This window comes from Haliotis rufescens, unplaced genomic scaffold (assembly GCF_023055435.1).
Source record: "Haliotis rufescens isolate VD_foot unplaced genomic scaffold, xgHalRufe1.0.p SCAF_8, whole genome shotgun sequence".
NCBI classification, from domain to species: domain Eukaryota; kingdom Metazoa; phylum Mollusca; class Gastropoda; order Lepetellida; family Haliotidae; genus Haliotis; species Haliotis rufescens.
Genome location: NW_025964372.1, coordinates 7,587,025 through 7,611,154, shown reverse-complemented (window position 1 = coordinate 7,611,154; position 24,130 = coordinate 7,587,025). Strand labels below are relative to the sequence as shown.

Here is a 24,130-nt window from a genome sequence, read left to right as displayed (position 1 = left end):
ATAAATATCAGTGCGCATGAGCATACGGAAAAGGAAGTACCGGTAAACAACATGGCTGACTCTGTGACAGGTGCGTGAAAATACATAAACAAAATGTGATTATTTGTAGCTTGCTGTATATGGAAGCGATGACAGCATGTTAGATTTCTGGGGAAGTATTGGCAAGACTGCAGTTTACCAGGCTGATCTTATTGGCTATGCAGGGATAGTCGCTACTCCGGTCATCCGAGAATAGGAAATTGAGGGGGACATGTTATTTTATAGAATCCTAGGCCTAATATTTAATTATTTTGCATAAATCACAAGTTTTAAATCAGATGTGGACTAGTCGGATGTTAGAGATGTTTCCCTGTTGTGGGGATCTCGCTTCATTGATATCACGTTCAACGTCGATCAATCATCCTTTTGCGATCATGCCTCATTGAATCGACACCCCTTTTGCCAGTCAAATACCCCTTTGCGATCCTGTAGTCTAGGGGGATTCAATCACTACCATTTGAGGAGACTCTGAGTTGTTTTGATAGGGAGCATTACCTTGAACATCGCAAATAATTACCCAGGCTACTCCAGTCGAATAGCGAAGATTAGTGTGTAGTTGCTTGGATACATGTGCATATAACCAACCTAGAATTGCAAATTTCATAAAAAAATAATTGCTGCATTTGACTCGGAGGGACACATTTTCGAGCATTTTCTGAAGGCATACAGATACAACTTCATGCCCAATTCCTGTGTAGGCTATACTAAAAAGAAGTCGAAATAAGATTTTGAAAGTGTGTCACTGTCAGCATGGTCAGGAGCACAAATTATACTTGGTTTGACAACCGACCAACTATTATAAAAGCGAATGGCCTTAGTTATTGGGGTGGCTGTCCAAACTGCTTCTCATCTGGTGGACAATTTATCATTCTACGGCCAAGCACCGGGTCACAACATCAGTTCATGACAGACTGCCCTCTTGATATTCCCGAGCTATGATCATAAGCATAAGTTATCACACATTTTACGGTACAGTGGACCCCAATTTTCATTCTTAGATTGACCGAAAGTTCTCTTGACTCTCATATATCACGATTTATACCAAGGAAACTCCATGTTTAGTGATACACATTATTTCTTGAAAACCACCAACTGTGGCACAGATAACATGACCATGATATAAAGTAATAATAAAACAAGATGACATCACATAATAATAATTGGTAAGGTAGTACTTGGATAAGTTGGTACTAAAAGGTAGCATAATATTTTATTGTTTTAAGTGTTTAAATCATAGTAGCTTTCACATTGCTTTTGCTTTAACAGTTACACAAAGTGTTCAAACAGTTTGCAAGGGCTTTCAGCATGTTCAGTTTGCTTATAGAAGTGGCTGTCATCATTTTTTTTTAGTTTAAAAACATCTGATACCACAATTATGTAACATTATTTTTCAGGACTGGAGCGTTAGGTACCTACATTATCTTGAACCCCTATTCTTTAGTTTTAACTTTCAAGTGAATGTTTACAAATATTGCCAGAAAACATACACATGCCATCAGGGACCCTGGACCCACATAAAAGGACATGTCTTAGTCAAACTCTGCTTCTGAGACGCATGGTAGAAAGGTGTGAAATTAACTTACAAATATTTTCAAAATATTTGTCTAATCCTTTAACATGTTAAAAGCTTAGAACATGTAGAAAATGCAAAATGTAATTTTCAGATACAGTATCTTAACTATAACTTATGTAACATTGTTTATGTTAAAGAAATGAGATGTGCTTTTGATGAGAAAAAGTGAAACAGGAGAAACATACATATCCTACATGTCATACTGTGCGGCCGTTTTACCAGTGTCCCGATCCTTGATTCCACTCACCTCTGTCTTGTGTATCTGTGTTGTTGGGTACTGGATCGGTGGTCATCTTGTGGATTTTGTAGATCGTTTCCTCTTCTCGTCAAACCAACCGATTCGAAGGCCTTCATGGGTTCGAAAGTTTTTTAAAAGAGATGACAAGCGGATTATGTTTTATCGTCAGTGGGAGATAAGATAGGCCGATCTTGAAGAATTGATTGGCTGGATATATTTCTGAATCAATTGTAAGTCGTACTCATCTTGTTTTGGTTAACGATTACTCTACCTTCCGTAAAACATGATCTCCACATAATACCCTTTTTTATGTTTTTTGTCCCTCTGTTCATGTCTCACGGGCACAACGCTTTGTGGAGTGTTTCATCCCTATTCACGAGCTTTGTCTTTACACACTAAATAAACGAAACTTAATATAGTTTTGTATCCTTGTTTAGTTCCAGCTTCCTCGTGTTATCCTGTAACATTGGACAGTGGTTGTGAAACATGATTATGTTGATTATATATCATGATGACTTATGTATTTATTCATACTGTTGTGTATGGTTGAGATAGAAACGTTTTTGTGTCCTCCTTTAATTTTGGCAGCGCTAATGCACTGGGCCCACTCTTAGTGGTTATTCAAGATACCATTTAATCATGGGAGTGTAGCAGCCATAAAATTTCAGAGACCCGTCATGGGATTCGAACCACGGACCTTCTGATCACAGGTCGGACGCCTTGTCCACATGACCAAAGTGGTTAACCCCGTCAGCAAGCTGACACGGTAAGGATGTCATCTGTGGGATGACTCCACGTCCTGCTACAGGAGCAAGCCATGTAGGGAGCATTCATTGTACAAACTACATCATATTCTACTAGGGCTGGGAAGTGTGCAAATTATCTACCCGGGTACCCATCCCCTATTACCCAGCCCTACCAGGGTATGCACTATATGTCTCAAGAGATAGGTACAAAATGTTCGATTGCGAAAAGTTTGACCGTAGCCCTGGCAACATGTATTTAGATACTCATATAAGACGAACTGGTCATGCATACACTGAAGTTGACGGAAGTTTTATCTTTATTCAAACATGTTATGGTCAGAAGGAATGGGTTTATAGTCAGAAAGAAATGCGAACATTACTGACTTGTAGTGTAACCATGTAGTCCTGGATAATTTTTGTCATTAAACAATATATCACGTGACTAACCATGTGTCCGGGTAGTCCTGTGGGTACCCGGGTCCTTCTCAGTACCCACCCGACCCGAGTACCCGTCCCAGCCCTATATTCTACATGTTTATCCCGACACTGATTTCAATGTTATCAAGGTCAGGCCACACTCTGTTGTATCTTGGTTTACAGAATTTTGTGTGCAAAATAACCTTGGTAGGAAAACAAACAATGTGAAACAGGGACATTCACAACATTCAACGTCTGCCTTTGGAAAGGGCAGGAAAATTAGTAGCAGAAGCACAAAGTCATGTAAGTTATTGTAACCCGTTCTTTCGACATTTTCATTAAAAATTAAACGGTTAGTGTCAATGATATTCTAGCAGCAGTTTCTAAAGAGCGATGACAGGAAGAATAAAGTTTATTGTTCGGCAGCTTCCAATGTCAACATGGTCAATGACAATGTAAATGGTGTACAAGGAAAAGAGCTAGTTTTGTATTCATTTACCTGTGGAATCGTATTGGACGTTATGATATAAGTACACTAGCAGTCTGTAGCAACAACAGTAGTAGTTACAAATACGATGCTTGCTGATCTACCAATGCCCTGCTCATGTGATACAATTGAGTGACCCTCACCAGCCTCGGTCATCAAGTCTATTTTCATCCTTCTAGTATGTACCCTAGACTAAGGGTGAAACGATACACCGATATTCCGATGCATTGCGATACTTGACCCATGATACGATATACGATAAACGTGGGCCCATTTATCGATACGCCACGATACGGTACAGCGTTTCCTCGCTATTGTGCCTTTCAATAAACCGCTAATTTGGTTATAGCGCGCGGTAACGCATGGCTCCCAAAAACATACTTACATTTTTAATAAGCTCAGGTTTTACACCGACAGATGTTTTTCCCCATCTCATTAAACATTATCAGCTGATCACCGCATTTTATTAATTTTACTCAAAATTTCATTGAATATTGTTTTCATTAAGTTATGTGAAATCGTGTGTGAAGAGATACAGCAACCACGGTCAGATTACTGCTTTTACGCATTGAAACTAACTTTAGTTGCTAGAGAATGGATACATATATTAAATATGCCCTACTTTGACCCGTCAAAAGTCATATTTGTGGCAATTTGGCTAATATATGTCAACATAACGTTTTGGCAATCGAAATACTTGTAACACGGGAAGTCCTGCAACAGCAATAACCAGTACCAAAATGCTACACTTGTGGTTCTTATAATTTTATATATATATAAAGTAAAAGCTGCAACTAAGGTAACACGATATTGGAATATATTATTCCTGATAAAACAAAAAATTCAGATATAATTTCTTCGACCATTGCATCAAAATTCGTTGACGTTGTATCACTGGTGGAGCACATTAATTATTTTCTGGTGTTTGAACTTTGTATTGTTTTTTAGGAAAGTTAGAGAAAGTTCCACTTTGAAGCTGAACAACATCAGTAGTCTTGTTATTATAAAATAATTTTGACTGTTCCAAAATCATGAAAGGTTCAATCTTGACATGCTTTAAGTCTTGTTTTTTTATCATTGCGTATCGAGATACGTATGGTATCGTGACCAGAATATCGAGATGCGTATCGTATCGTGACCTTCCTGTATCGTTGCAGCCCTACCCTAGACCCACCTCCCTCCGGTGCCTCGTCTCAGATAACACCATTTCCATATTCAAATAAAGTTATATATGCTTTATTAAGTCTTATGTGAGAAATAAAAGACTCATGGTTTTTGTTTATCTTAAAATAAAACACTGCTCCATCCCTCATGGTTTATTCTCACTGCAGTGTTTTATTGTAAGCCCCTCATGGTTTATTCTCCCTGCAGTGTTTTATTGTAAGCCCCTCATGGTTTATTCTCCCTGTAGTGTTTTATTGTAAGCCCCTCATGGTTTATTCTCCCTGTAGTGTTTTATTGTAAGCCCCTCATGGTTTATTCTCCCTGCAGTGTTTTATTGTAAGCCCCTCATGATTTATTCTCACTGCAGTGTTTTATTGTATGATAAACAATGTCCACTCATCGTTTATTACTTAAATGATTGATTGTGTTGTTCACACTAGGATGGATAGTGTAGGTTTGAACTCCATCTGTCTGAATGTTTATCATGTTTATGGATGCAAAGATGACATTTTGATTTCGTTAAATTCTTTTGTTGATGTTTTTTGCAGTTTTATTATTTTGATTTCAAAATGTTGCATTTTTTAATTTAAATTGTCATAAAATATTAACGCCACAAAATGATAAATTTGATGCCTAGTACAATTTATGAATTTTCATAATTTATTAATAAATGATGTTTCTACATGTTCTATGTGATGTAGACCATGGTAGATAGGCATGTTTGATTGTCAGATGGACGTTTGATCAGTGGGGTCAAGGGTGAAAGGGTCATCAGTGCGACTCACCCTGTCCAGTGCTGATAACGTACAGCCCTCCTCCACTGTCAGACTGGACCGCTGATGTCAGCGTGAGCCAGTTGGGATTACATGTGGGACACATTCATCAGGTTCATCCTGACCCTCGCCATTGCTGGACTGGCTGAATGTAGACAGCACTGGCTGAATGTAGACAGCATGGGCGTGGTTAGCGTGGTCAGGCCCCACTGTTGTGTTATTTGTTTAGCAGGATTATTTTGGGTTGAGTGTATTGATGTGTGGGGTGGCTTAGTGGTTTAGGCGTTTGCCTGTCACGGCAGAGTCCCGGGTTCGATTCACCACATGGGTATATTATGTGAAGTCCATTTCTGGTGTCCCCTCCAATATTTTGATAGAATATTGCTGAAAGCGTTTACTCACTCACCAACTCATAATACTGGTCTATTTCTTGCTATTTATCAAAAGAAGATCAGGGGTAATTTAGTATAATGACCTGTTACTATGGCTGGGACGAGTCCAAATTTACTACCCGGGTACCAACATCCCTATTACCCAACCCTACCCGGGTACCCGCTGTAGGTCTCAAGAGATAGGTACAAAATGTCTGATTGGGAATAGTTTGACAGTAGCCCTGGCAAAATGTATTTAGATTCACGTACAAAACGATGTGGTCATGCATACCCTGAAGTTTTATCTTTGTTCAAACATGTGTAAGTCAGAAGGAATGCATTCATAGTCATGAAGAAATGCGAACATTAGAGACTTAAAGTTGTTGTGTAACCATGTAGTTATAGTGAATTTTTTGTCATGAAACAATATATCACGTGACTAACCACGGGTCCGGGTAGTCCTGTAGGTACCCACTCGACCCGAGTACCAGCGTTATCCAACCCAGCCCCACCTTTTACATATTTACACATTTCTACACAATCAATATTTTCTTAATGACCATGACAATTCAGGTATGTGTGGCACCTGTTTGGTGTGTTTGTAATCGTCTGGTTTAGTCATAACTATTTGAGAACAAAGTCAAACTGTAGGGTGTGTACTTCCTAAGTGTACAGTATACGGCTATTGTGTTTTCTTAAAGCACAGGTGGAGGCGGTCGGGTAGCCTAGTGGTTAAAGCGTTTGCTCGTCACGCTGAAGACCTGGGTTCAATTCCCCACATGGGTACAATGTGTGAAGCCCATTTCTGGTGTCCCCCGCTGTGATATTGCTGGAATATTGCTAAAAGCGGCGTAAAACCATATTGCTCACAAAAGCACTGGTGGTTTTGTTCTCTTTATAAGTGTTGTAATGGCTAGACTATACAGTATGTACATACAAATATATTCATTTGATCAATTATTCTTGAAAAATATGTACGGCTGACACTGTGTGCTTTCTGTTGGGAGCTCCGTACAAAAAATACAACTGGTATGGGAAATCTGTACAACAATAAATTCAACTGGTCTGGCCTTATATGGGAATAGTGAATCTTCAAAACATCTGTTGTCAAACAAAACCATTTAGTTTCATATAATATCTGATGTGTCAGTGCAGCCAGTGCCATTCTGCCGTACTAAGTTTTATCATGTTTTTAGCATATGTAGCCATAGCAACTAATGGTATTAATGTCAGTCAATGTTTCCACATAAAGGACAGACAGGTCAAGCTGTGACTCTTAGTTATGTAATAGTCTTTTATTGTCCGATGTCAGTGCGCCAACTGTGCCAGACAATGGGTGTTACTTTAATGATTTAACTTTTAACTTTATATTTCTTTATGCTTATTAATTATGTAAATCTGTATGTACATTTTGTAAACGTATATATGTAAAAGAAGCTGCGTGACAATAATAGGCATACCACAATCAGCAAGCACATAGATCGGTAAAACTCTCCCAATGAAAAATAGCGACCAGTGAAGATATGTGTGGTCTGACTGATGCTTGTTACCATGGTTACCTGACAGAAATCTCTGTTATGCAGTTTCATTATGAATCCTTGGTAAGTGTCTTGTGATACAGCTAACATGTCTGCCATGTGTAGTCAGATGATCACGATGATGTATATATTTATACCCGGCACAGGGACAAACAGCCTTTGAAAGTACTGCTCCAATCCATATTTTACCAGTCAGCATCCAGTACATACCCACATGACCAGAGAACAAACACATGTCTTTGGGGGGTTGGCATGCCGTATTGTGTCGACCTTCCAGTACGACCGTGATTACAATGTACATGTACATATTCCTATATAACTGTTATCCTTGCTGTTGCTGCTGTCTGTTTGACATACCACTATGTCAGAATGATGACATCTGATCGGTCCACATGATCTTGATAAAATACGATGTATCCCGCCTCGGAGGAAAATAAATTTCTTAGCAGGAGAATACATCCTTATACCCCGCCACGAGGGAGTCAGGCTGCACATGGATTCCTGAGAGGCAGAAAAAATTTCTCACACGGGCTTCATCGACACTTTTTCCGAGTCTGAAAGTCATGTGACAGAGGACAAGTTAACCTCAGCTAAATTGAACAGCTGTTTTCTATCAATTTTAAATTCATTTACAATATCATATTAAAACATGTCGGTAAGATAAATTCGTTGTAGCAGCGTTACTCAGGGTATAGGTTGTTTTCTGCCTCCCGCTTTAGGTTTATTACCATGAGCTGGAGGCGGATGGTATAAAACCTAACGTGGGATGCATAAAACCACATGTACTCCTCGTGATCCTGCTACAACTTATGATGTCCCTGTGTATTTTGCAGATGCTCCCCCCGAGGTGTCGGAGGCAGTGTGTCAGGGGGTTCTAGATGTGTCCACGCACACATTCACACAGCCAGAGAAGATCATCAAGGGCGCTGGTGACATACCAAGATGGGAGAAGTCACAGGTAGGATCTAGTCTCTCCCCAGTACAGATTGGCCTCCTCCACTTGTAGGATCTAGTCTCTCCCCAGTACAGATTGGCCTCCGTCACGTGCAGGATCTTGTCTCTCCCCTGTACAGATTGGCCTCCGTCACGTGCAGGATCTTGTCTCTCCCCAGTATGGATTGGCCCCCCCCATGACCTGTGTTTGATACTACACCATGACCTGTGTTTGATGCCACACCATGACCTGTGATTGATGCCACACACGACCTGTGTTTGACTGTTTCAGGCCTACGGTGACCTGACAGGCTTTATTCTGACCCTGAACGAAGCAGTGAAGGGCAAGAAGATCTCTGACACATATCCCATCTCCGAGGTGGGTCTGTTCATGCTGGCCCTCACAGGCAAGCCTGCCTTTTGTAACATTGTGAAAGTATTAGCTGGATAACCTAGCTAGATTTTATAAAGTCTATTCTTGCATTCTTAAATTCTGTCTGATTCCACAAATATGAAATACATACATGAACTGGAAAACACACTCTTATGCCTCTTCATATTTGACATTTGTCATTAAAATACTGAACATAACGGTAGTGTCCGGACTTACCTATAATGCTTATTGAAGAGAAAACCTGAAGCATATGTATCGTTACCATTGGTATATCTGGAAATGAATGGTTCTCATGTTCACTCGAAGGATTGAAAGCTTGATGTGACACTGTTTCAGCCAATACAGAAAGTGGAGGGTGTTCTTGCCACGCTGTCAGGCTGGATAGACGAGATCCCCCCCGTCGACCAGCCACAGAGGTTTGGCAATAAGGCCTTCAGGGACTTCTTCACCAGGCTGCAGCAGGTACAGTGGAGGTCCGCAGGCCGCAACACAAAGTAGGCCTTCCTCGAGTCATAGAATACAAGCAATGTTGGCAAATGTCTGGTGTAAAGTATACAACAAGTCGTTTAGAAGCAACCATATCAAATGATGGCCTCCAGTGAAGTTAGGTATTGTTTCTCTTCTGTTTCTTTTCTACTGTTCTTATCTTCAACTGAGAGCTGAGAAAGGCAGACCCCTCAATCCCTGCATGAGAGCACTATATTACTTGTTACAGAACTCTGCTAGGCTGTTGACTGAATGTCTCGGGGAGAAGAACACGCCAGCCATAGATGAGCTCAGTGTCTACCTGCTGGAGAGTGTGGGCAACTCCACCAGAATAGACTATGGCACAGGTAAGTCACAGCTACCCCACCAGAATAGACTATGGCACAGGTAAGTCACAGCTACCCCACCAGAATAGACTATGGCACAGGTAAGTCACAGCTACCCCACCAGAATAGACTATGGCTCAGGTAAGTCACATCTACTCCACCAGAATAGACTATGGCTCAGGTAAGTCACAGCTACTCCACCAGAATAGACTATGGCACAGGTAAGTCACAGCTATTCCACCAGAATAGACTATGGCACAGGTAAGTCACATCTACTCCTCCAGAATAGACTATGGCACAGGTTAGTCACAGCTACTCCTCCAGAATAGACTATGGCACAGGTAAGTCACAGCTACCCCACCAGAATAGACTATGGCACAGGTAAGTCACATCTACTCCTCCAGAATAGACTATGGCACAGGTAAGTCACAGCTACCCCACCAGAATAGACTATGGCACAGGTAAGTCACATCTACTCCTCCAGAATAGACTATGGCACAGGTAAGTCACAGCAAGTAACAACTACTGGATAATGTGGATTCATTCTACAGCTGGCTACACGAACATATAGTCCCCAAAATGTGTGAAGTGTTGAGCTAAGTATCTTGTCCAAGGTTACGATTAGACAACTCAAGTAATGAACCCAGGTCCATCAGTGTCAAATGAAACAGGTCACTTAACCACAGAGTTATTGTCCCTCGTGAGAGCTATAAAGATCTGTTTTGTATATCTGAGAGTGCTGTACAGATCAGTGCCATAGCCAGCCCCCCCCCCCCCCCCCCTCTGGATTTAACATTTTTCCTTGTGAAAGTTATCTTGAATAAGAAATGAATAATCTTATTTGCCCCCCCTGTCAAAAAAAGTTAACTACGGCCTTGCAGATCTGTTTTGTATATCTGGGAGGGCTATATGGGTCTGTTTTGTATATCTGGGAGGGCTATATAGATCTGTTTTGTATATCTAGGAAGGCTACATATATAATTTTTGTATATCATGGAGGGCTATATAGATCTGTTTTGTATATCTGGGAGGGCTATATAGATCTGTTTTGTATATCTGGGGGTGCTGTACAGATCTGTTTTGTATATCTGCAAGGGCTGTACAGATGTTTTGTATATCTGGGGGTGCTGTACAGATCTGTTTTGTATATCTGGAAGGTCTGTACAGATCTGTTTTGTATATCTGGAAGGGCAACATATATATCTTTTGTATATCTAGAAGGGCTGTACAGATCTGTTTTGTATATCTGGAAGGGCCATGTATATATGTTTTCTTTTTCTGGGAGGGCTATAGAGATATGTTTTGTATATTGCTGTTTTTGTTCTGTTGCAGGTCATGAGTTGAGTTTTGTAGCGTTCTTGTGCTGCCTGTACAAGATAGGCGTGCTGACAACAGCCGACTATGTAGCAACTGTTCTCCGGGTGTTTGAGAGGTGAGCCACATGTTGCAGTAAGGTATGATGAAACAACTCCTCGTCTTGTCGGAGGTTCACCCTCATGATCCCTGTTGTGGTCTTTGTGTGTGTTTCAACACGTTATCCATGTTGTCCATGTTATCCACGCTATCCATGCTATCCTTGTTGTCCATGTTATCCACGCTATCCATGCTATCCTTGTTGTCCATGTTATCCACGCTATCCATGCTATCCACGCTATCCATGTTATCCACGCTATCCATGCTATCCACGCTATCCATGCTATCCACGTTGTCCATGTTATCCACGCTATCCATGCTATCCACGTTGTCCATGTTATCCACGCTATCCATGCTATCCTTGTTGTCCATGTTATCCACGCTATCCATGCTATCCACGCTATCCATGTTATCCACGCTATCCATGCTATCCACGCTATCCATGCTATCCACGTTGTCCATGTTATCCACGCTATCCATGCTATCCTTGTTGTCCATGTTATCCACGCTATCCATGCTATCCTTGTTGTCCATGTTATCCACGCTATCCATGCTATCCATGTTGTCCATGTTATCCACGCTATCCATGCTATCCTTGTTGTCCATGTTATCCACGCTATCCATGCTATCCTTGTTGTCCATGTTATCCACGCTATCCATGCTATCCACGCTATCCATGCTATCCACGCTATCCATGCTATCCACGTTGTCCATGTTATCCACGCTATCCATGCTATCCTTGTTGTCCATGTTATCCACGCTATCCATGCTATCCACGTTGTCCATGTTATCCACGCTATCCATGCTATCCACGTTGTCCATGCTATCCATGTTATCCACGTTGTCCATGCTATCCACGCTATCCATGCTATCCTTGTTGTCCATGTTATCCACGCTATCCATGCTATCCACGCTATCCATGTTATCCACGCTATCCATGCTATCCACGCTATCCATGCTATCCACGTTGTCCATGTTATCCACGCTATCCATGCTATCCACGCTATCCATGCTATCCACGCTATCCATGCTATCCACGTTGTCCATGTTATCCACTCTATCCATGCTATCCACGTTGTCCATGTTATCCACGCTATCCATGCTATCCATGCTATCCATGCTATCCACGTTGTCCATGTTATCCACGCTATCCATGCTATCCACGTTGTCCATGCTATCCTTGTTGTCCATGTTATCCTTGTTGTCCATGTTATCCACGCTATCCATGCTATCCACGTTGTCCATGTTATCCACGCTATCCATGCTATCCTTGTTGTCCATGTTATCCACGCTATCCATGCTATCCACGTTGTCCATGTTATCCACGCTATCCATGCTATCCACGTTGTCCATGCTATCCTTGTTGTCCATGTTATCCACGCTATCCATGCTATCCACGCTATCCATGCTATCCACGTTGTCCATGTTATCCACGTTATCCATGCTATCCACGTTGTCCATGTTATCCACGCTATCCATGCTATCCACGTTGTCCATGCTATCCTTGTTGTCCATGTTATCCACGCTATCCATGCTATCCACGCTATCCATGCTATCCACGTTGTCCATGTTATCCACGTTATCCATGCTATCCACGTTGTCCATGTTATCCACGCTATCCATGCTATCCTTGTTGTCCATGCTATCCTTGTTGTCCATGTTATCCACGCTATCCATGCTATCCTTGTTGTCCATGTTATCCACGCTATCCATGCTATCCACGCTATCCATGCTATCCACGTTGTCCATGTTATCCACGCTATCCATGCTATCCACGTTGTCCATGTTATCCACGCTATCCATGCTATCCACGCTATCCATGCTATCCACGTTGTCCATGTTATCCACGCTATCCATGCTATCCACGCTATCCATGCTATCCACGTTGTCCATGTTATCCACGCTATCCATGCTATCCTTGTTGTCCATGCTATCCTTGTTGTCCATGTTATCCACGCTATCCATGCTATCCACGCTATCCATGCTATCCACGCTATCCATGCTATCCACGTTGTCCATGTTATCCACGCTATCCATGTTATCCACGTTGTCCATGTTATCCACGCTATCCATGCTATCCACGTTGTCCATGTTATCCACGCTATCCATGCTATCCTTGTTGTCCATGTTATCCACGCTATCCTTGTTGTCCATGTTATCCATGCTATCCACGCTATCCTTGTTGTCCATGCTATCCTTGTTGTCCATGTTATCCACGTTATCCTTGTTGTCCATGTTATCCACGTTATCCTTGTTGTCCATGTTATCCATGCTATCCACGCTATCCATGCTATCCACGTTGTCCATGTTATCCACGCTATCCATGCTATCCACGTTGTCCATGTTATCCACGCTATCCATGCTATCCACGCTATCCATGCTATCCACGTTGTCCATGCTATCCTTGTTGTCCATGTTATCCACGTTATCCTTGTTGTCCATGCTATCCATGCTATCCACGCTATCCATGCTATCCTTGTTGTCCATGTTATCCACGCTATCCATGCTATCCTTGTTGTCCATGCTATCCTTGTTGTCCATGTTATCCACGTTATCCTTGTTGTCCATGCTATCCATGCTATCCACGCTATCCATGCTATCCTTGTTGTCCATGTTATCCACGCTATCCATGCTATCCACGCTATCCATGCTATCCACGTTGTCCATGTTATCCACGCTATCCATGCTATCCACGTTGTCCATGTTATCAACGCTATCCATGCTATCCACGCTATCCATGCTATCCACGTTGTCCATGTTATCCACGCTATCCATGCTATCCACGCTATCCATGCTATCCACGTTGTCCATGTTATCCACGCTATCCATGCTATCCTTGTTGTCCATGTTATCCTTGTTGTCCATGTTATCCACGCTATCCATGCTATCCACGCTATCCATGCTATCCACGCTATCCATGCTATCCTTGTTGTCCATGTTATCCACGCTATCCATGCTATCCACGCTATCCATGCTATCCACGTTGTCCATGTTATCCACGCTATCCATGCTATCCTTGTTGTCCATGCTATCCTTGTTGTCCATGTTATCCACGCTATCCATGCTATCCACGCTATCCATGCTATCCACGCTATCCATGCTATCCACGTTGTCCATGTTATCCACGCTATCCATGCTATCCACGCTATCCATGCTATCCACGCTATCCATGCTATCCACGTTGTCCATGTTATCCACGCTATCCATGCTATCCTTGTTGTCCATGCTATCCTTGTTGTCCATGTTATCCACGCTATCCATGCTATCCAAGCTATCCATGCTATCCACGCTATCCATGCTATCCACGTTGTCCATGTTATCCACGCTATCCATGCTATCCTTGTTGTCCATGCTATCCTTGTTGTCCATGTTATCCACGCTATCCATGCTATCCACGCTATCCATGCTATCCACGCTATCCATGCTATCCACGTTGTCCATGTTATCCATGCTATCCATGTTATCCATGCTATCCACGCTATCCATGCTATCCACGTTGTCCATGTTATCCACGCTATCCATGCTATCCACGTTGTCCATGTTATCCACGCTATCCATGCTATCCACGCTATCCATGCTATCCACGTTGTCCATGTTATCCACGCTATCCATGCTATCCACGTTGTCCATGTTATCCACGCTATCCATGCTATCCACGCTATCCATGCTATCCACGTTGTCCATGTTATCCACGCTATCCATGCTATCCACGTTGTCCATGTTATCCACGCTATCCATGCTATCCACGCTATCCATGCTATCCACGTTGTCCATGTTATCCACGCTATCCATGCTATCCACGTTGTCCATGTTATCCACGCTATCCATGCTATCCACGCTATCCATGCTATCCACGTTGTCCATGTTATCCACGCTATCCATGCTATCCACGTTGTCCATGTTATCCACGCTATCCATGCTATCCACGTAATCCATGTTGTCCATGTTTCCAAGCTATCCATGCTATCCACGTTATCCATATTATCCATGGGGCATAGGTGGCCTAGTTGTCTAATTCGCTGCTATTCGCTGTGCAGAGTTGCATCCCTTGGGCACGCCAGAAACCTATGATTATGGGTTCAAATCCTGATTGCCCTGATTAGGTTTCTTGGTTTGTCAGCAAACTCATGCTCATGGGTTTCACGCTTCGAGCTTTCCTCACACATTACGCTGACACGCCGGGATATAACTGGAATACTGTCCAAAGTGGCGGTAAACCCAACACACTCACTGACTGACTTATGTATATTGTGTACGGCAAAAGTGGATGAGACTGAAGTGAATAAACTATGACATCCTTGCAATGTAACTTGTTATGAAATGTCACAGCACTCTATGACATCAGCAAAGGAATGTTGCTTCACATAAGAAATTGAGGGAATAATTTGCTAAAGAATATGCACAGTAACAGTGAGTAATTATCTTCTGTCCCTGTCACATGTATTTTCCTTGCCTTGTCTTCTGTCTCTCCCTGTCACATGTATTTTCCTTGCCTTGTCTTCTGTCTGTCCCTGTCACATGTATTTTCCTTGCCTTGTCTTCTGTCTCTCCCTGTCACATGTATTTTCCTTGCCTTGTCTTCTGTCTGTCCCTGTCACATGTATTTTCCCTGCCTTGTCTTCTGTCTGTCCCTGTCACATGTATTTTCCTTGCCTTGTCTTCTGTCTCTCCCTGTCACATGCATTTTCCTTGCCTTGTCTTCTGTCTGTCCCTGTCACATGTATTTTTCTTGCCTTGTCTTCTGTCTCTCCCTGTCACATGTATTTTCCCTGCCTTGTCTTCTGTCTGTCCCTGCCACATGTATTTTCCTTGCCTTGTCTTCTGTCTCTCCCTGTCACATGTATTTTCCTTGCCTTGTCTTCTGTCTGTCCCTGTCACATGTATTTTCCTTGCCTTGTCTTCTGTCTCTCCCTGTCACATGTATTTTCCTTGCCTTGTCTTCTGTCTCTCCCTGTCACATGTATTTTCCTTGCCTTGTCTTCTGTCTCTCCCTGTCACATGTATTTTCCTTGCCTTGTCTTCTGTCTCTCCCTGTCACATGTATTTTCCTTGCCTTGTCTTCTGTCTGTCCCTGTCACATGTATTTTCCCTGCCTTGTCTTCTGTCTGTCCCTGTCACATGTATTTTCCTTGCCTTGTCTTCTGTCTCTCCCTGTCACATGTATTTTCCTTGCCTTGTCTTCTGTCTGTCCCTGTCACATGTATTTTCCCTGCCTTGTCTTCTGTCTGTCCCTGTCACATGTATTTTCCTTGCCTTGTCTTCTGTCTGTCCCTGTCACATGTATTTTCCTTGCCTTGTCTTCTGTCTGTCCCTGTCACATGTATTTTCCTTGCCTTGTCTTCTGTCTGTCCCTGTCACATGTATTTTCCTTGCCTTGTCTTCTGTCTGTCCCTGTCACATGTATTTTCCTTGCCTTGTCTTCTGGCAGCACATGAAGGTCATTGAGCGTCCTCTGTTCAGGTATATGGAGTTAGTGCGCAAGTTACAGAAGACATACCGTATGGAGCCAGCAGGGAGCCATGGAGTGTGGAGCCTGGATGACTACCAGTTCATACCATTTATATGGGGAAGTTCACAGCTGCTAGGTAAACAGGCAACAGTTTCAGTTTGTAGACTGGAACATAAACAGGTGATAAACTTCAATAAGGCCAAGTGGGTCCGTGTCAGGGGATCACAGCTGAAATGCATCTTCCGGAGAAGGAAGTGTTAACTGACTATAAAAGTTCAGTTTCCACGTTTGCCGAACTAGGATGGAATTATGGAATAATATATTGGCAGGACTAATGAGTGTATGCATAGTCCAATCAAAATCGCATAACGAAATTGACATCCAGTTTGTTAACTGCAATGGAGATTTCAGTCGGGATTTGCAAAGCATGTGCACCGCCAACACGACGTCAACATACATTATCCAAATCTGTTTATAACCAAGGTGCTCACATGACTGGATGCACCTTGCGAAGTGGGACCCTTTATATAACAAAATAGAATTTGATTATCAGATTGTCTTGACTTGGCGCCGGCATTTTTTCTTAAGCTAATGCAAATGATATGGGAGGTAGAATCTGCTTGGTCAATAGGAGGGACATAGAAGGGCATAACTCATAATAGCCAATGGTGGCGCTACGATCGAGCCAAGAAGTTCCAGCCTAGTTCGGCAAGGGTGGAAACTGGGCTTTTACAGTCAGTTAACTCAATTCTTTGGGAAGTTGAGCTCAAATGGTGAGCGCTACTCCTCAGTAAAATCAGGATAAGTTTAGTAAGTTTTTCAGACGAAGTAATTGTCAGCACTTTAAAGTACACCATGCTAATTTGGGCTATTTTCAAAGGGGTGGGATATTTTGGGGTTGGGTTGGATGCACTAATGTGCCCATCCACTGCTGTCTACTTACACACAGGCAACTGACTGCTGTTTCAGGTCACCCAAGGATCCAGCCGAAATCTTTCCCCAAGCCAGAAATTAGTGAACACTTTCATAAAGACTTTATGTTTCTAGGATGTATCAAGTATATTAATGAGGTAAGGTTTCAACCAATTCTTTGGAAAGGACATGTTGTACACAGTCGTGAAAGGCGACAAATGGGATCTTGACGTCAGGCTCGCTTACTTGGTTGATGCATGTCATCATATCCCAATTGCATGGATCGAGTCTCATGATGTCAATCGCTTTATTGTCTGGCCAAGACTCGATTATTTACAGACCGCTGTCATAAAGCTGGAATATTGCTGAGTGAGGCGTTAAACAACAAACAAACAAACAAACAAACACATTGCTATTAGCTCCTGAAAGTCAAGTGAGCTTTGTCACGACACCTGTCACCCTCCAGGCCGGCTGTCATTGTCTTTTGCATTTTGGACATCTCTTCTGAAGGCCTATGGAGCTGAAACTTTGAATAAATAATCCCAGCTATGGTGTCTCTAAAGCATGCTCACAGAATTCCGATCCCATTTTAAACATCGCAGTCACAGCAGCCATTTTGAAAATGTCAATTTTGGCCATACCTCAGGTTCTGCAGGTGTTAATATGGAATTTGATATGCAGCAAGTATGTGGACTTTGGAATAACATACTATACGTTGCTGATCATGTTTCGATGTTTCGTCCAGTGAATACCTTTCACTGTCACATTCCCTTGTGTTTCTAGTGTTCAGTATTTTGACAAACGGAGCTGAAACTCTGTATGAATGATCTCAGCTATTGTGTTGCTCAAAATAGCTCACAGAATTCTGATGCAATTTTAAACATGACCACCATGGTTGCCATAGAAACCCATTCAAGGCTATTAATTGGCCTTCTTTTTACAAAATGTATTTCCAACAGCACAGGTGTGATTCATAGTTTAGTAGCGCGGCCAAACATATATGTTCTATTTTTTGGGACGATATTATCAATTTTAACCCCAAACTATGCAGGATGTATGTCTGTGTGTCTGCATACATTGGGGAGCAGTCGCTAAAACCTAGGTGTTTGCCTATGGTTGCCATGGAAATCAGTATTAACTTGGAAAAGAAATGGTCCAAGCAACATTGGAAGAGGCTGTCTGTGGGATGGTCGTGCACCTTGTGATATAGGAGAAGAGACATGTTTTGTGTTTGGGGTATATGATCAAAGAGAAGAAATTACATTATGTTGTGTCAGGATAAGTATAATACTGGCAATAATTTTGATTACAGGTTAAAACGGGACCATTTCCTGAACATTCAAACCAGTTATGGAACATCAGTGGTGTAGGCAAGTGGGACAAAGTCAACTCGGGACTAGTAAAGATGTACAAGGCAGAGGTGGGTAGTCAACTCAGACTAGTAAAGATGTACAAGGCAGAGATGGGTAGTCAACTAGTAAAGATGTACAAGGCAGAGGTGGGTAGTCAACTAGTAAAGATGTACAAGGCAGAGATGGGTAGTCAACTAGTAAAGATGTACAAGGCAGAGATGGGTAGTCAACTAGTAAAGATGTACAAGGCAGAGGTGGGTAGTCAACTCAGACTAGTAAAGATGTACAAGGCAGAGATGGGTAGTCAACTAGTAAAAATGTACAAGGCAGAGGTGGGTAGTCAACTAGTAAAGATGTACAAGGCAGAGATGGGTAGTCAACTAGTAAAGTTGTACAAGGCAGAGATGGGTAGTCAACTAATAAAGATGTACAAGGCAGAGATGGGTAGTCAACTAGTAAAGATGTACAAGGCAGAGATGGGTAGTCAACTAGTAAAGATGTACAAGGCAGAGGTGGGTAGTCAACTCAGACTAGTAAAGATGTACAAGGCAGAGATGGGTAGTCAACTCAGACTAGTAAAGATGTACAAGGCAGAGATGGGTAGTCAACTAATAAAGATGTACAAGGCAGAGATGGGTAGTCAACTAGTAAAGATGTACAAGGCAGAGATGGGTAGTCAACTCAGACTAGTAAAGATGTACAAGGCAGAGATGGGTAGTCAACTAATAAAGATGTACAAGGCAGAGATGGGTAGTCAACTAGTAAAGGTGTACAAGGCAGAGATGGGTAGTCAACTCAGACTAGTAAAGATGTACAAGGCAGAGATGGGTAGTCAACTAGTAAAGATGTACAAGGCAGAGGTGGGTAGTCAACTCAGACTAGTAAAGATGTACAAGGCAGAGATGGGTAGTCAACTAGTAAAGATGTACAAGGCAGAGGTGGGTAGTCAACTAGTAAAGATGTACAAGGCAGAGGTGGGTACTCAACTCAGACTAGTAAAGATGTACAAGGCAGAGATGGGTAGTCAACTAGTAAAGATGTACAAGGCAGAGATGGGTAGTCAACTCAGACTAGTAAAGATGTACAAGGCAGAGGTGGGTAGTCAACTAGTAAAGATGTACAGACAGAGGTGGGTAGTCAACTAGTAAAGATGTACAAGGCAGAGATGGGTAGTCAACTAGTAAAGATATACAAGGCAGAGGTGGGTAGTCAACTAGTAAAGATGTACAAGGCAGAGATGGTTAGTCAACTCAGACTAGTAAAGATGTACAAGGCAGAGATGGGTAGTCAACTCAGACTAGTAAAGATGTACAAGGCAGAGGTGGGTAGTCAACTAGTAAAGATGTACAAGGCAGAGATGGGTAGTCAACTCAGACTAGTAAAGATGTACAAGTCAGAGGTGACACGGCAGAATTATTTTTATATTAATGAATAAATGATTGACATAGCTATTTATTTTTATTTTATTTATATATGTCATAGTGATTATGAAAGCATATTAATTCTACATGATGCACAATGATACATGTAGAATTATAAAACAAATTGTAAGACTGCAAGCTGAAAGTCCGGAAAGTGTTGTAGAATGGAATGCATAACCCAGACATCAGTTGGAGTTTTCACTGCACGTGAATACCTTTCTGGTCAAGAATTTCTTTTTGACAATTCTAAATTTGTAGCTTTCTGCTTGGCAAAAAGGATACCACATAGATTAAATGATAAATCTGATGAATATTTAATAGAATCTTTGATGGAGTTGTTTGTAATCCATCGTGTCTCTCACAGCTGTGGAGTTTCAAGAAGCAAAAGAGTGCTTATGAAAAATACTGTTAACTTTTGTATTTTGCAATCACGATAAACAGTCATGGTTTACATATGGAGTTCTTATTGAGTATTTGATCATGACAATTGTGCAAGCTGTGTTCCAGCCAACATATATTGACTGGTGAGACTTGACAGCGAGCAGTGTCAAATAGTGACACAGGTTTCACACTCTTAGAATGATAAAACGCATCAGGCATATTTCTGTACTGCTTCAAATTTCTTTGTCAATGATGAGGATGATTTTAAGGCAGCTTCAGTGAGATAACGCTTGTTCTCAAATTGGATGCGATAACTTTAAATGAGTTAACTCCCTTCAGTCGTAAAGCATGATTTACACACCGTGCTATGTTAAAACCCTGAACCTTATGGATCTCTGCCATAAAAAGACATTGCCATCAGTGACTGGGTGGCTGGGGTGGTCCTATAAATTTCCAGGGCATTGAATTACGATTACTATCCTGTTATGTGGGGAAAATCATCCCGCAGAGATCATATCCATCTTCTGTTGGCAAATGAAGGCAATTTACCCTTCAGGTACTTTGTTCAATCACTATTAAGCATGCTTAATCTAGAAAAAGAAAGAAATGGATTCCTTTTCACTGTCATTTCCTTTTAACCATTAATGAACATTTTCACCTTGCTGAAGCATAAAGGTTATATTTCACCACAAGCGGTAGTTTATATTTCACCTTATGCAGTAGCGTCAATTTCACCTTATGCAGTAGTGTCAATGTCACCTTAAGCAGAAGTGTCAATTTGACCTTATGCAGTAGTGTCAATTTCACCTTATGCAGTAGTGTCAATTGCACCTTATGCAGTAGCGTCAATTTCACCTTATGGACTAGTGTCAATTTCACCTTAAGCAGTAGCGTCAATTTCACCTTATGCAGTAGTGTCAATTTCACCTTAAGCAGTAGTGTCAATTTCACCTTATGCAGTAGTGTCAATTCCACCTTATGCAGTAGTGTCAATTTCACCTTATGCAGTAGCGTCAATTAGCTCACAGACTTGGACTTGGAATTCTATGCAATTGTGATTCTGCCTCTGCAGTACATGATGACGTTGGAGTCTCGCCGTCTCATGACTAAGTTTTCACTACAATACTTCGATAGACTATTTTTATCATGACTTCAGTTCACAAAATGTTAATTCAACTCCTCAAAAGGATGGGTTGAGAGTGAGGAAGATCTACATTTTCCATGACAGTGATACAAGTGTATAACACTGGGCAGTTCATTAGTAAATAGACTGCCTCCATGGTCTTGTGGTAGAATGTCTGCCTGGAGAGCGGAAGGTCCGGGGTTCGATCCCCGACCACGTCATAACAAAAGACGTTTAAAGATGATACTTGTTGTTACCCTGCCTGGCACGTGGCATTAAGGGGCTAAACCAAGGACTGGTCGGTTTGAGTGAGTAAGCTGTGTCTGAGTGGGGTATTCATGTTAAACTGCGGCATGGTACCTCTGTGGGCTAGCACCATAAAATCGGCATTAGTCCGGACTAGTACAAGCAGCCACTTGCATACATGTCAAGTGGAATAGTCTTGAACGCGACAATAAACCCAGTGTCATCTCGCCTCATTAGTATGACACATCCCACTAACTGTTAACAGCTGTTGAACTTCCGGAGCTTAAATGTCAACATCTGCCACTGACACCAGTGGCACAGTCACACTCCATGACATGGTCCTCTATTGCAGGTGCTTGCCAAGTTCCCCGTCATTCAACACTTCATGTTTGGCAGCTTATTAACACTTCAACCTGTGACATGAGGCCAGATACAGTTGTCATGGAAATAGGATGGTCAGCATAGAAACATGAAGCTCTTGCAAGCAATCAGTGTTTGTGGCATTCCATGTATCATGGGTAGATCAATATCATCACTGTGATCAACACAAGGGATGTCCGGTCTCCAAAGATCAGTATGGAATGGTTCATGGTTGGTAGGAGTTACCTCCCTTCAACTGTAGTGACGTGATCAGTGCAAACCTGAAGTGGATCCAGTCAAATAACAGACTCTAAACTAACATATTTTCTTGCTGTAAGTTTATACATTATCAGAAATAACTGCCTTCATTTTGATGTTATCTGTTTGTATTTTGATATCTTGAATGTCAATAACATGTCAGCCATGTATTAAAAAAATTGAAATTATCCTTGAATTGATGTGATTACTAGAGGTTGGAATGTTGTTTCTTTTCACATTAAAATGCTTCAGCTTGTTGTTTAAGAGTTTCAGGGCTACATGCTTCTTGTATTGATACAGCTGGGGTGTCTCTCTGGCCACTGATGCTGGACTGTAGCTGGTCACCCACTGACCAAGTAACAGTGTACTTTAGGCCGTTACAAAGTCATTATTGGAGAGTCATTCCTGTCTCACTACCAAACCTCCCACCTCATGGCGTGTCAATGTCACTTCATCCATACAGAAAATAGCAACAAGTAGCCCTTTCTTCCTTGATGGATGCATTTCACCCTATCTGCAGCTCCCACAAACAAGTTGCTTCATGTGATTTACAAACCTCCAGTTTGTTTAGAAAAAAATGTAAAAAATACAATGCCTCCTCCAAGACAATTTGGACAAAAATCTGATAATTAGTTGATTGTTGCCTTGTTAGGTTTATTTTACTAAGCAAGAAATAACGCCAACAACATTCCCCAAGACACATTTTCCCTTTACACTTTATCCCACTTTTGATGTCTGTAACTGTACATCCGTACACTGAAATACACCAACCCTGTACACCAGCCACATTCCTGGTACAGATTTATTGGAATACATTTTGTCTGGCCTCAGAAGAATGGTGTATTTCCTCAGTTGAAAAAGTGCTTTTTATTTACGTTTTTTAATGGATAATCTTATTTGAACACAAATTAGGCAACTTTGTTTTCCTTTTGAGTACATGGTTGTACAAGAGACAGATATCAATTGCAAGTAATGGTCGGATGATCACTGTAGCTTTGTACTTGGAGAAAACCCTGGTTACATTATTAAACTGTTTTATTATCTACCTCATGGTTCAATAGTTAAGCTAAGACCTGTTATCCTCTGTTCCCTTCTCTCTAATGCTGACATTAATTATAAGCTATAATGCTGGTCTGCTGGGGGTTACAGTCACATCACTGGAACCAACGGACATCTTCAGATCGTCATCTGTACCACTCATGATATAAAGATTTTACACTAACACAGTGTTTGTTATACACGAAGAGATACAACACATTTCAAATAAAATATATAGATGTATGATGATTTGCTTGTTATTTTATTCAATAACTGTTGGCTTGTTGCCTTGTGTGACCATCACCTCGTTCATTAGACAGATGTATGTATGAATCAGCTGCCAGCTCAGGTGACTCAGGTAGTCAGTAGGTATGGGCGTGGCAGTCAGTAGGTATGGGCGTGGCAGAGTATCCCCACCTGGCTCCCAAGGCAGGAAGATACACTTGTGTCTGTAGATCAGCATCTATTTAGCTGACCCTTATATTCACTGATGCAAAGTCACAGTAACCCTGAATAGCCTAAGCTTGGTGCGGCTCGCACTGGGCAGCTGACCCAGATTGTTGGATGCCATATATATATTTGTTTCTATTTGCTTAAAATATTGTTCAAAATAGTACTTACATGTCAGTATTTTTCTTTTTATAATGACTCTTTTGACACGTTAGCACACTTTGGTTAGTTTCTAGAACGCA

The 24,130-nt window shown here is 41.7% G+C and overlaps 1 protein-coding gene across 2 annotated transcripts; it reads left to right on the top strand.

The window, feature by feature from the left end:
- The first annotated feature begins 2 nt into the window (after positions 1 to 2).
- On the top strand, positions 3 to 23,682 carry LOC124148964 (serine/threonine-protein phosphatase 2A activator-like). Of its 2 annotated transcripts, XM_046520259.2 has the most exons (10): positions 3 to 70; positions 8,180 to 8,304; positions 8,572 to 8,658; positions 9,010 to 9,135; positions 9,389 to 9,506; positions 10,818 to 10,917; positions 16,359 to 16,483; positions 17,317 to 17,417; positions 18,572 to 18,679; positions 22,135 to 23,682. In XM_046520259.2, the coding sequence occupies exons 1-10, from the start codon at positions 52 to 54 to the stop codon at positions 22,204 to 22,206; spliced, it is 981 nt and encodes a 326-aa protein (XP_046376215.1). In that variant the 5' UTR covers positions 3 to 51; the 3' UTR covers positions 22,207 to 23,682. The 2 variants fall into 2 exon arrangements, with proteins under 2 accessions (XP_046376215.1, XP_048245854.1); XM_048389897.1 differs by lacking the exons at positions 3 to 70; positions 8,180 to 8,304; positions 8,572 to 8,658; ... (4 more) ...; positions 17,317 to 17,417; positions 18,572 to 18,679 and adding exons at positions 18,686 to 19,585; positions 19,741 to 19,932.
- The last annotated feature ends 448 nt before the right edge of the window (positions 23,683 to 24,130 follow it).

Excerpts from the sequence above, each read along its gene's own strand:
- LOC124148964 (XM_048389897.1), top strand. The coding sequence starts at position 18,707 with ATGTACAAGGCAGAGATGGGTAGTCAACTAGTAAAGATGTACAAGGCA. Across the intron at positions 19,586-19,740 it reads TAAAGATGTACAAGGCAGAG|GTGGGTAGTCAACTAGTAAA; the intron begins GTGGGTACTCAA and ends GTACAGACAGAG. Across the intron at positions 19,933-22,134 it reads TAAAGATGTACAAGGCAGAG|GTGCTTGCCAAGTTCCCCGT; the intron begins GTGGGTAGTCAA and ends CCTCTATTGCAG.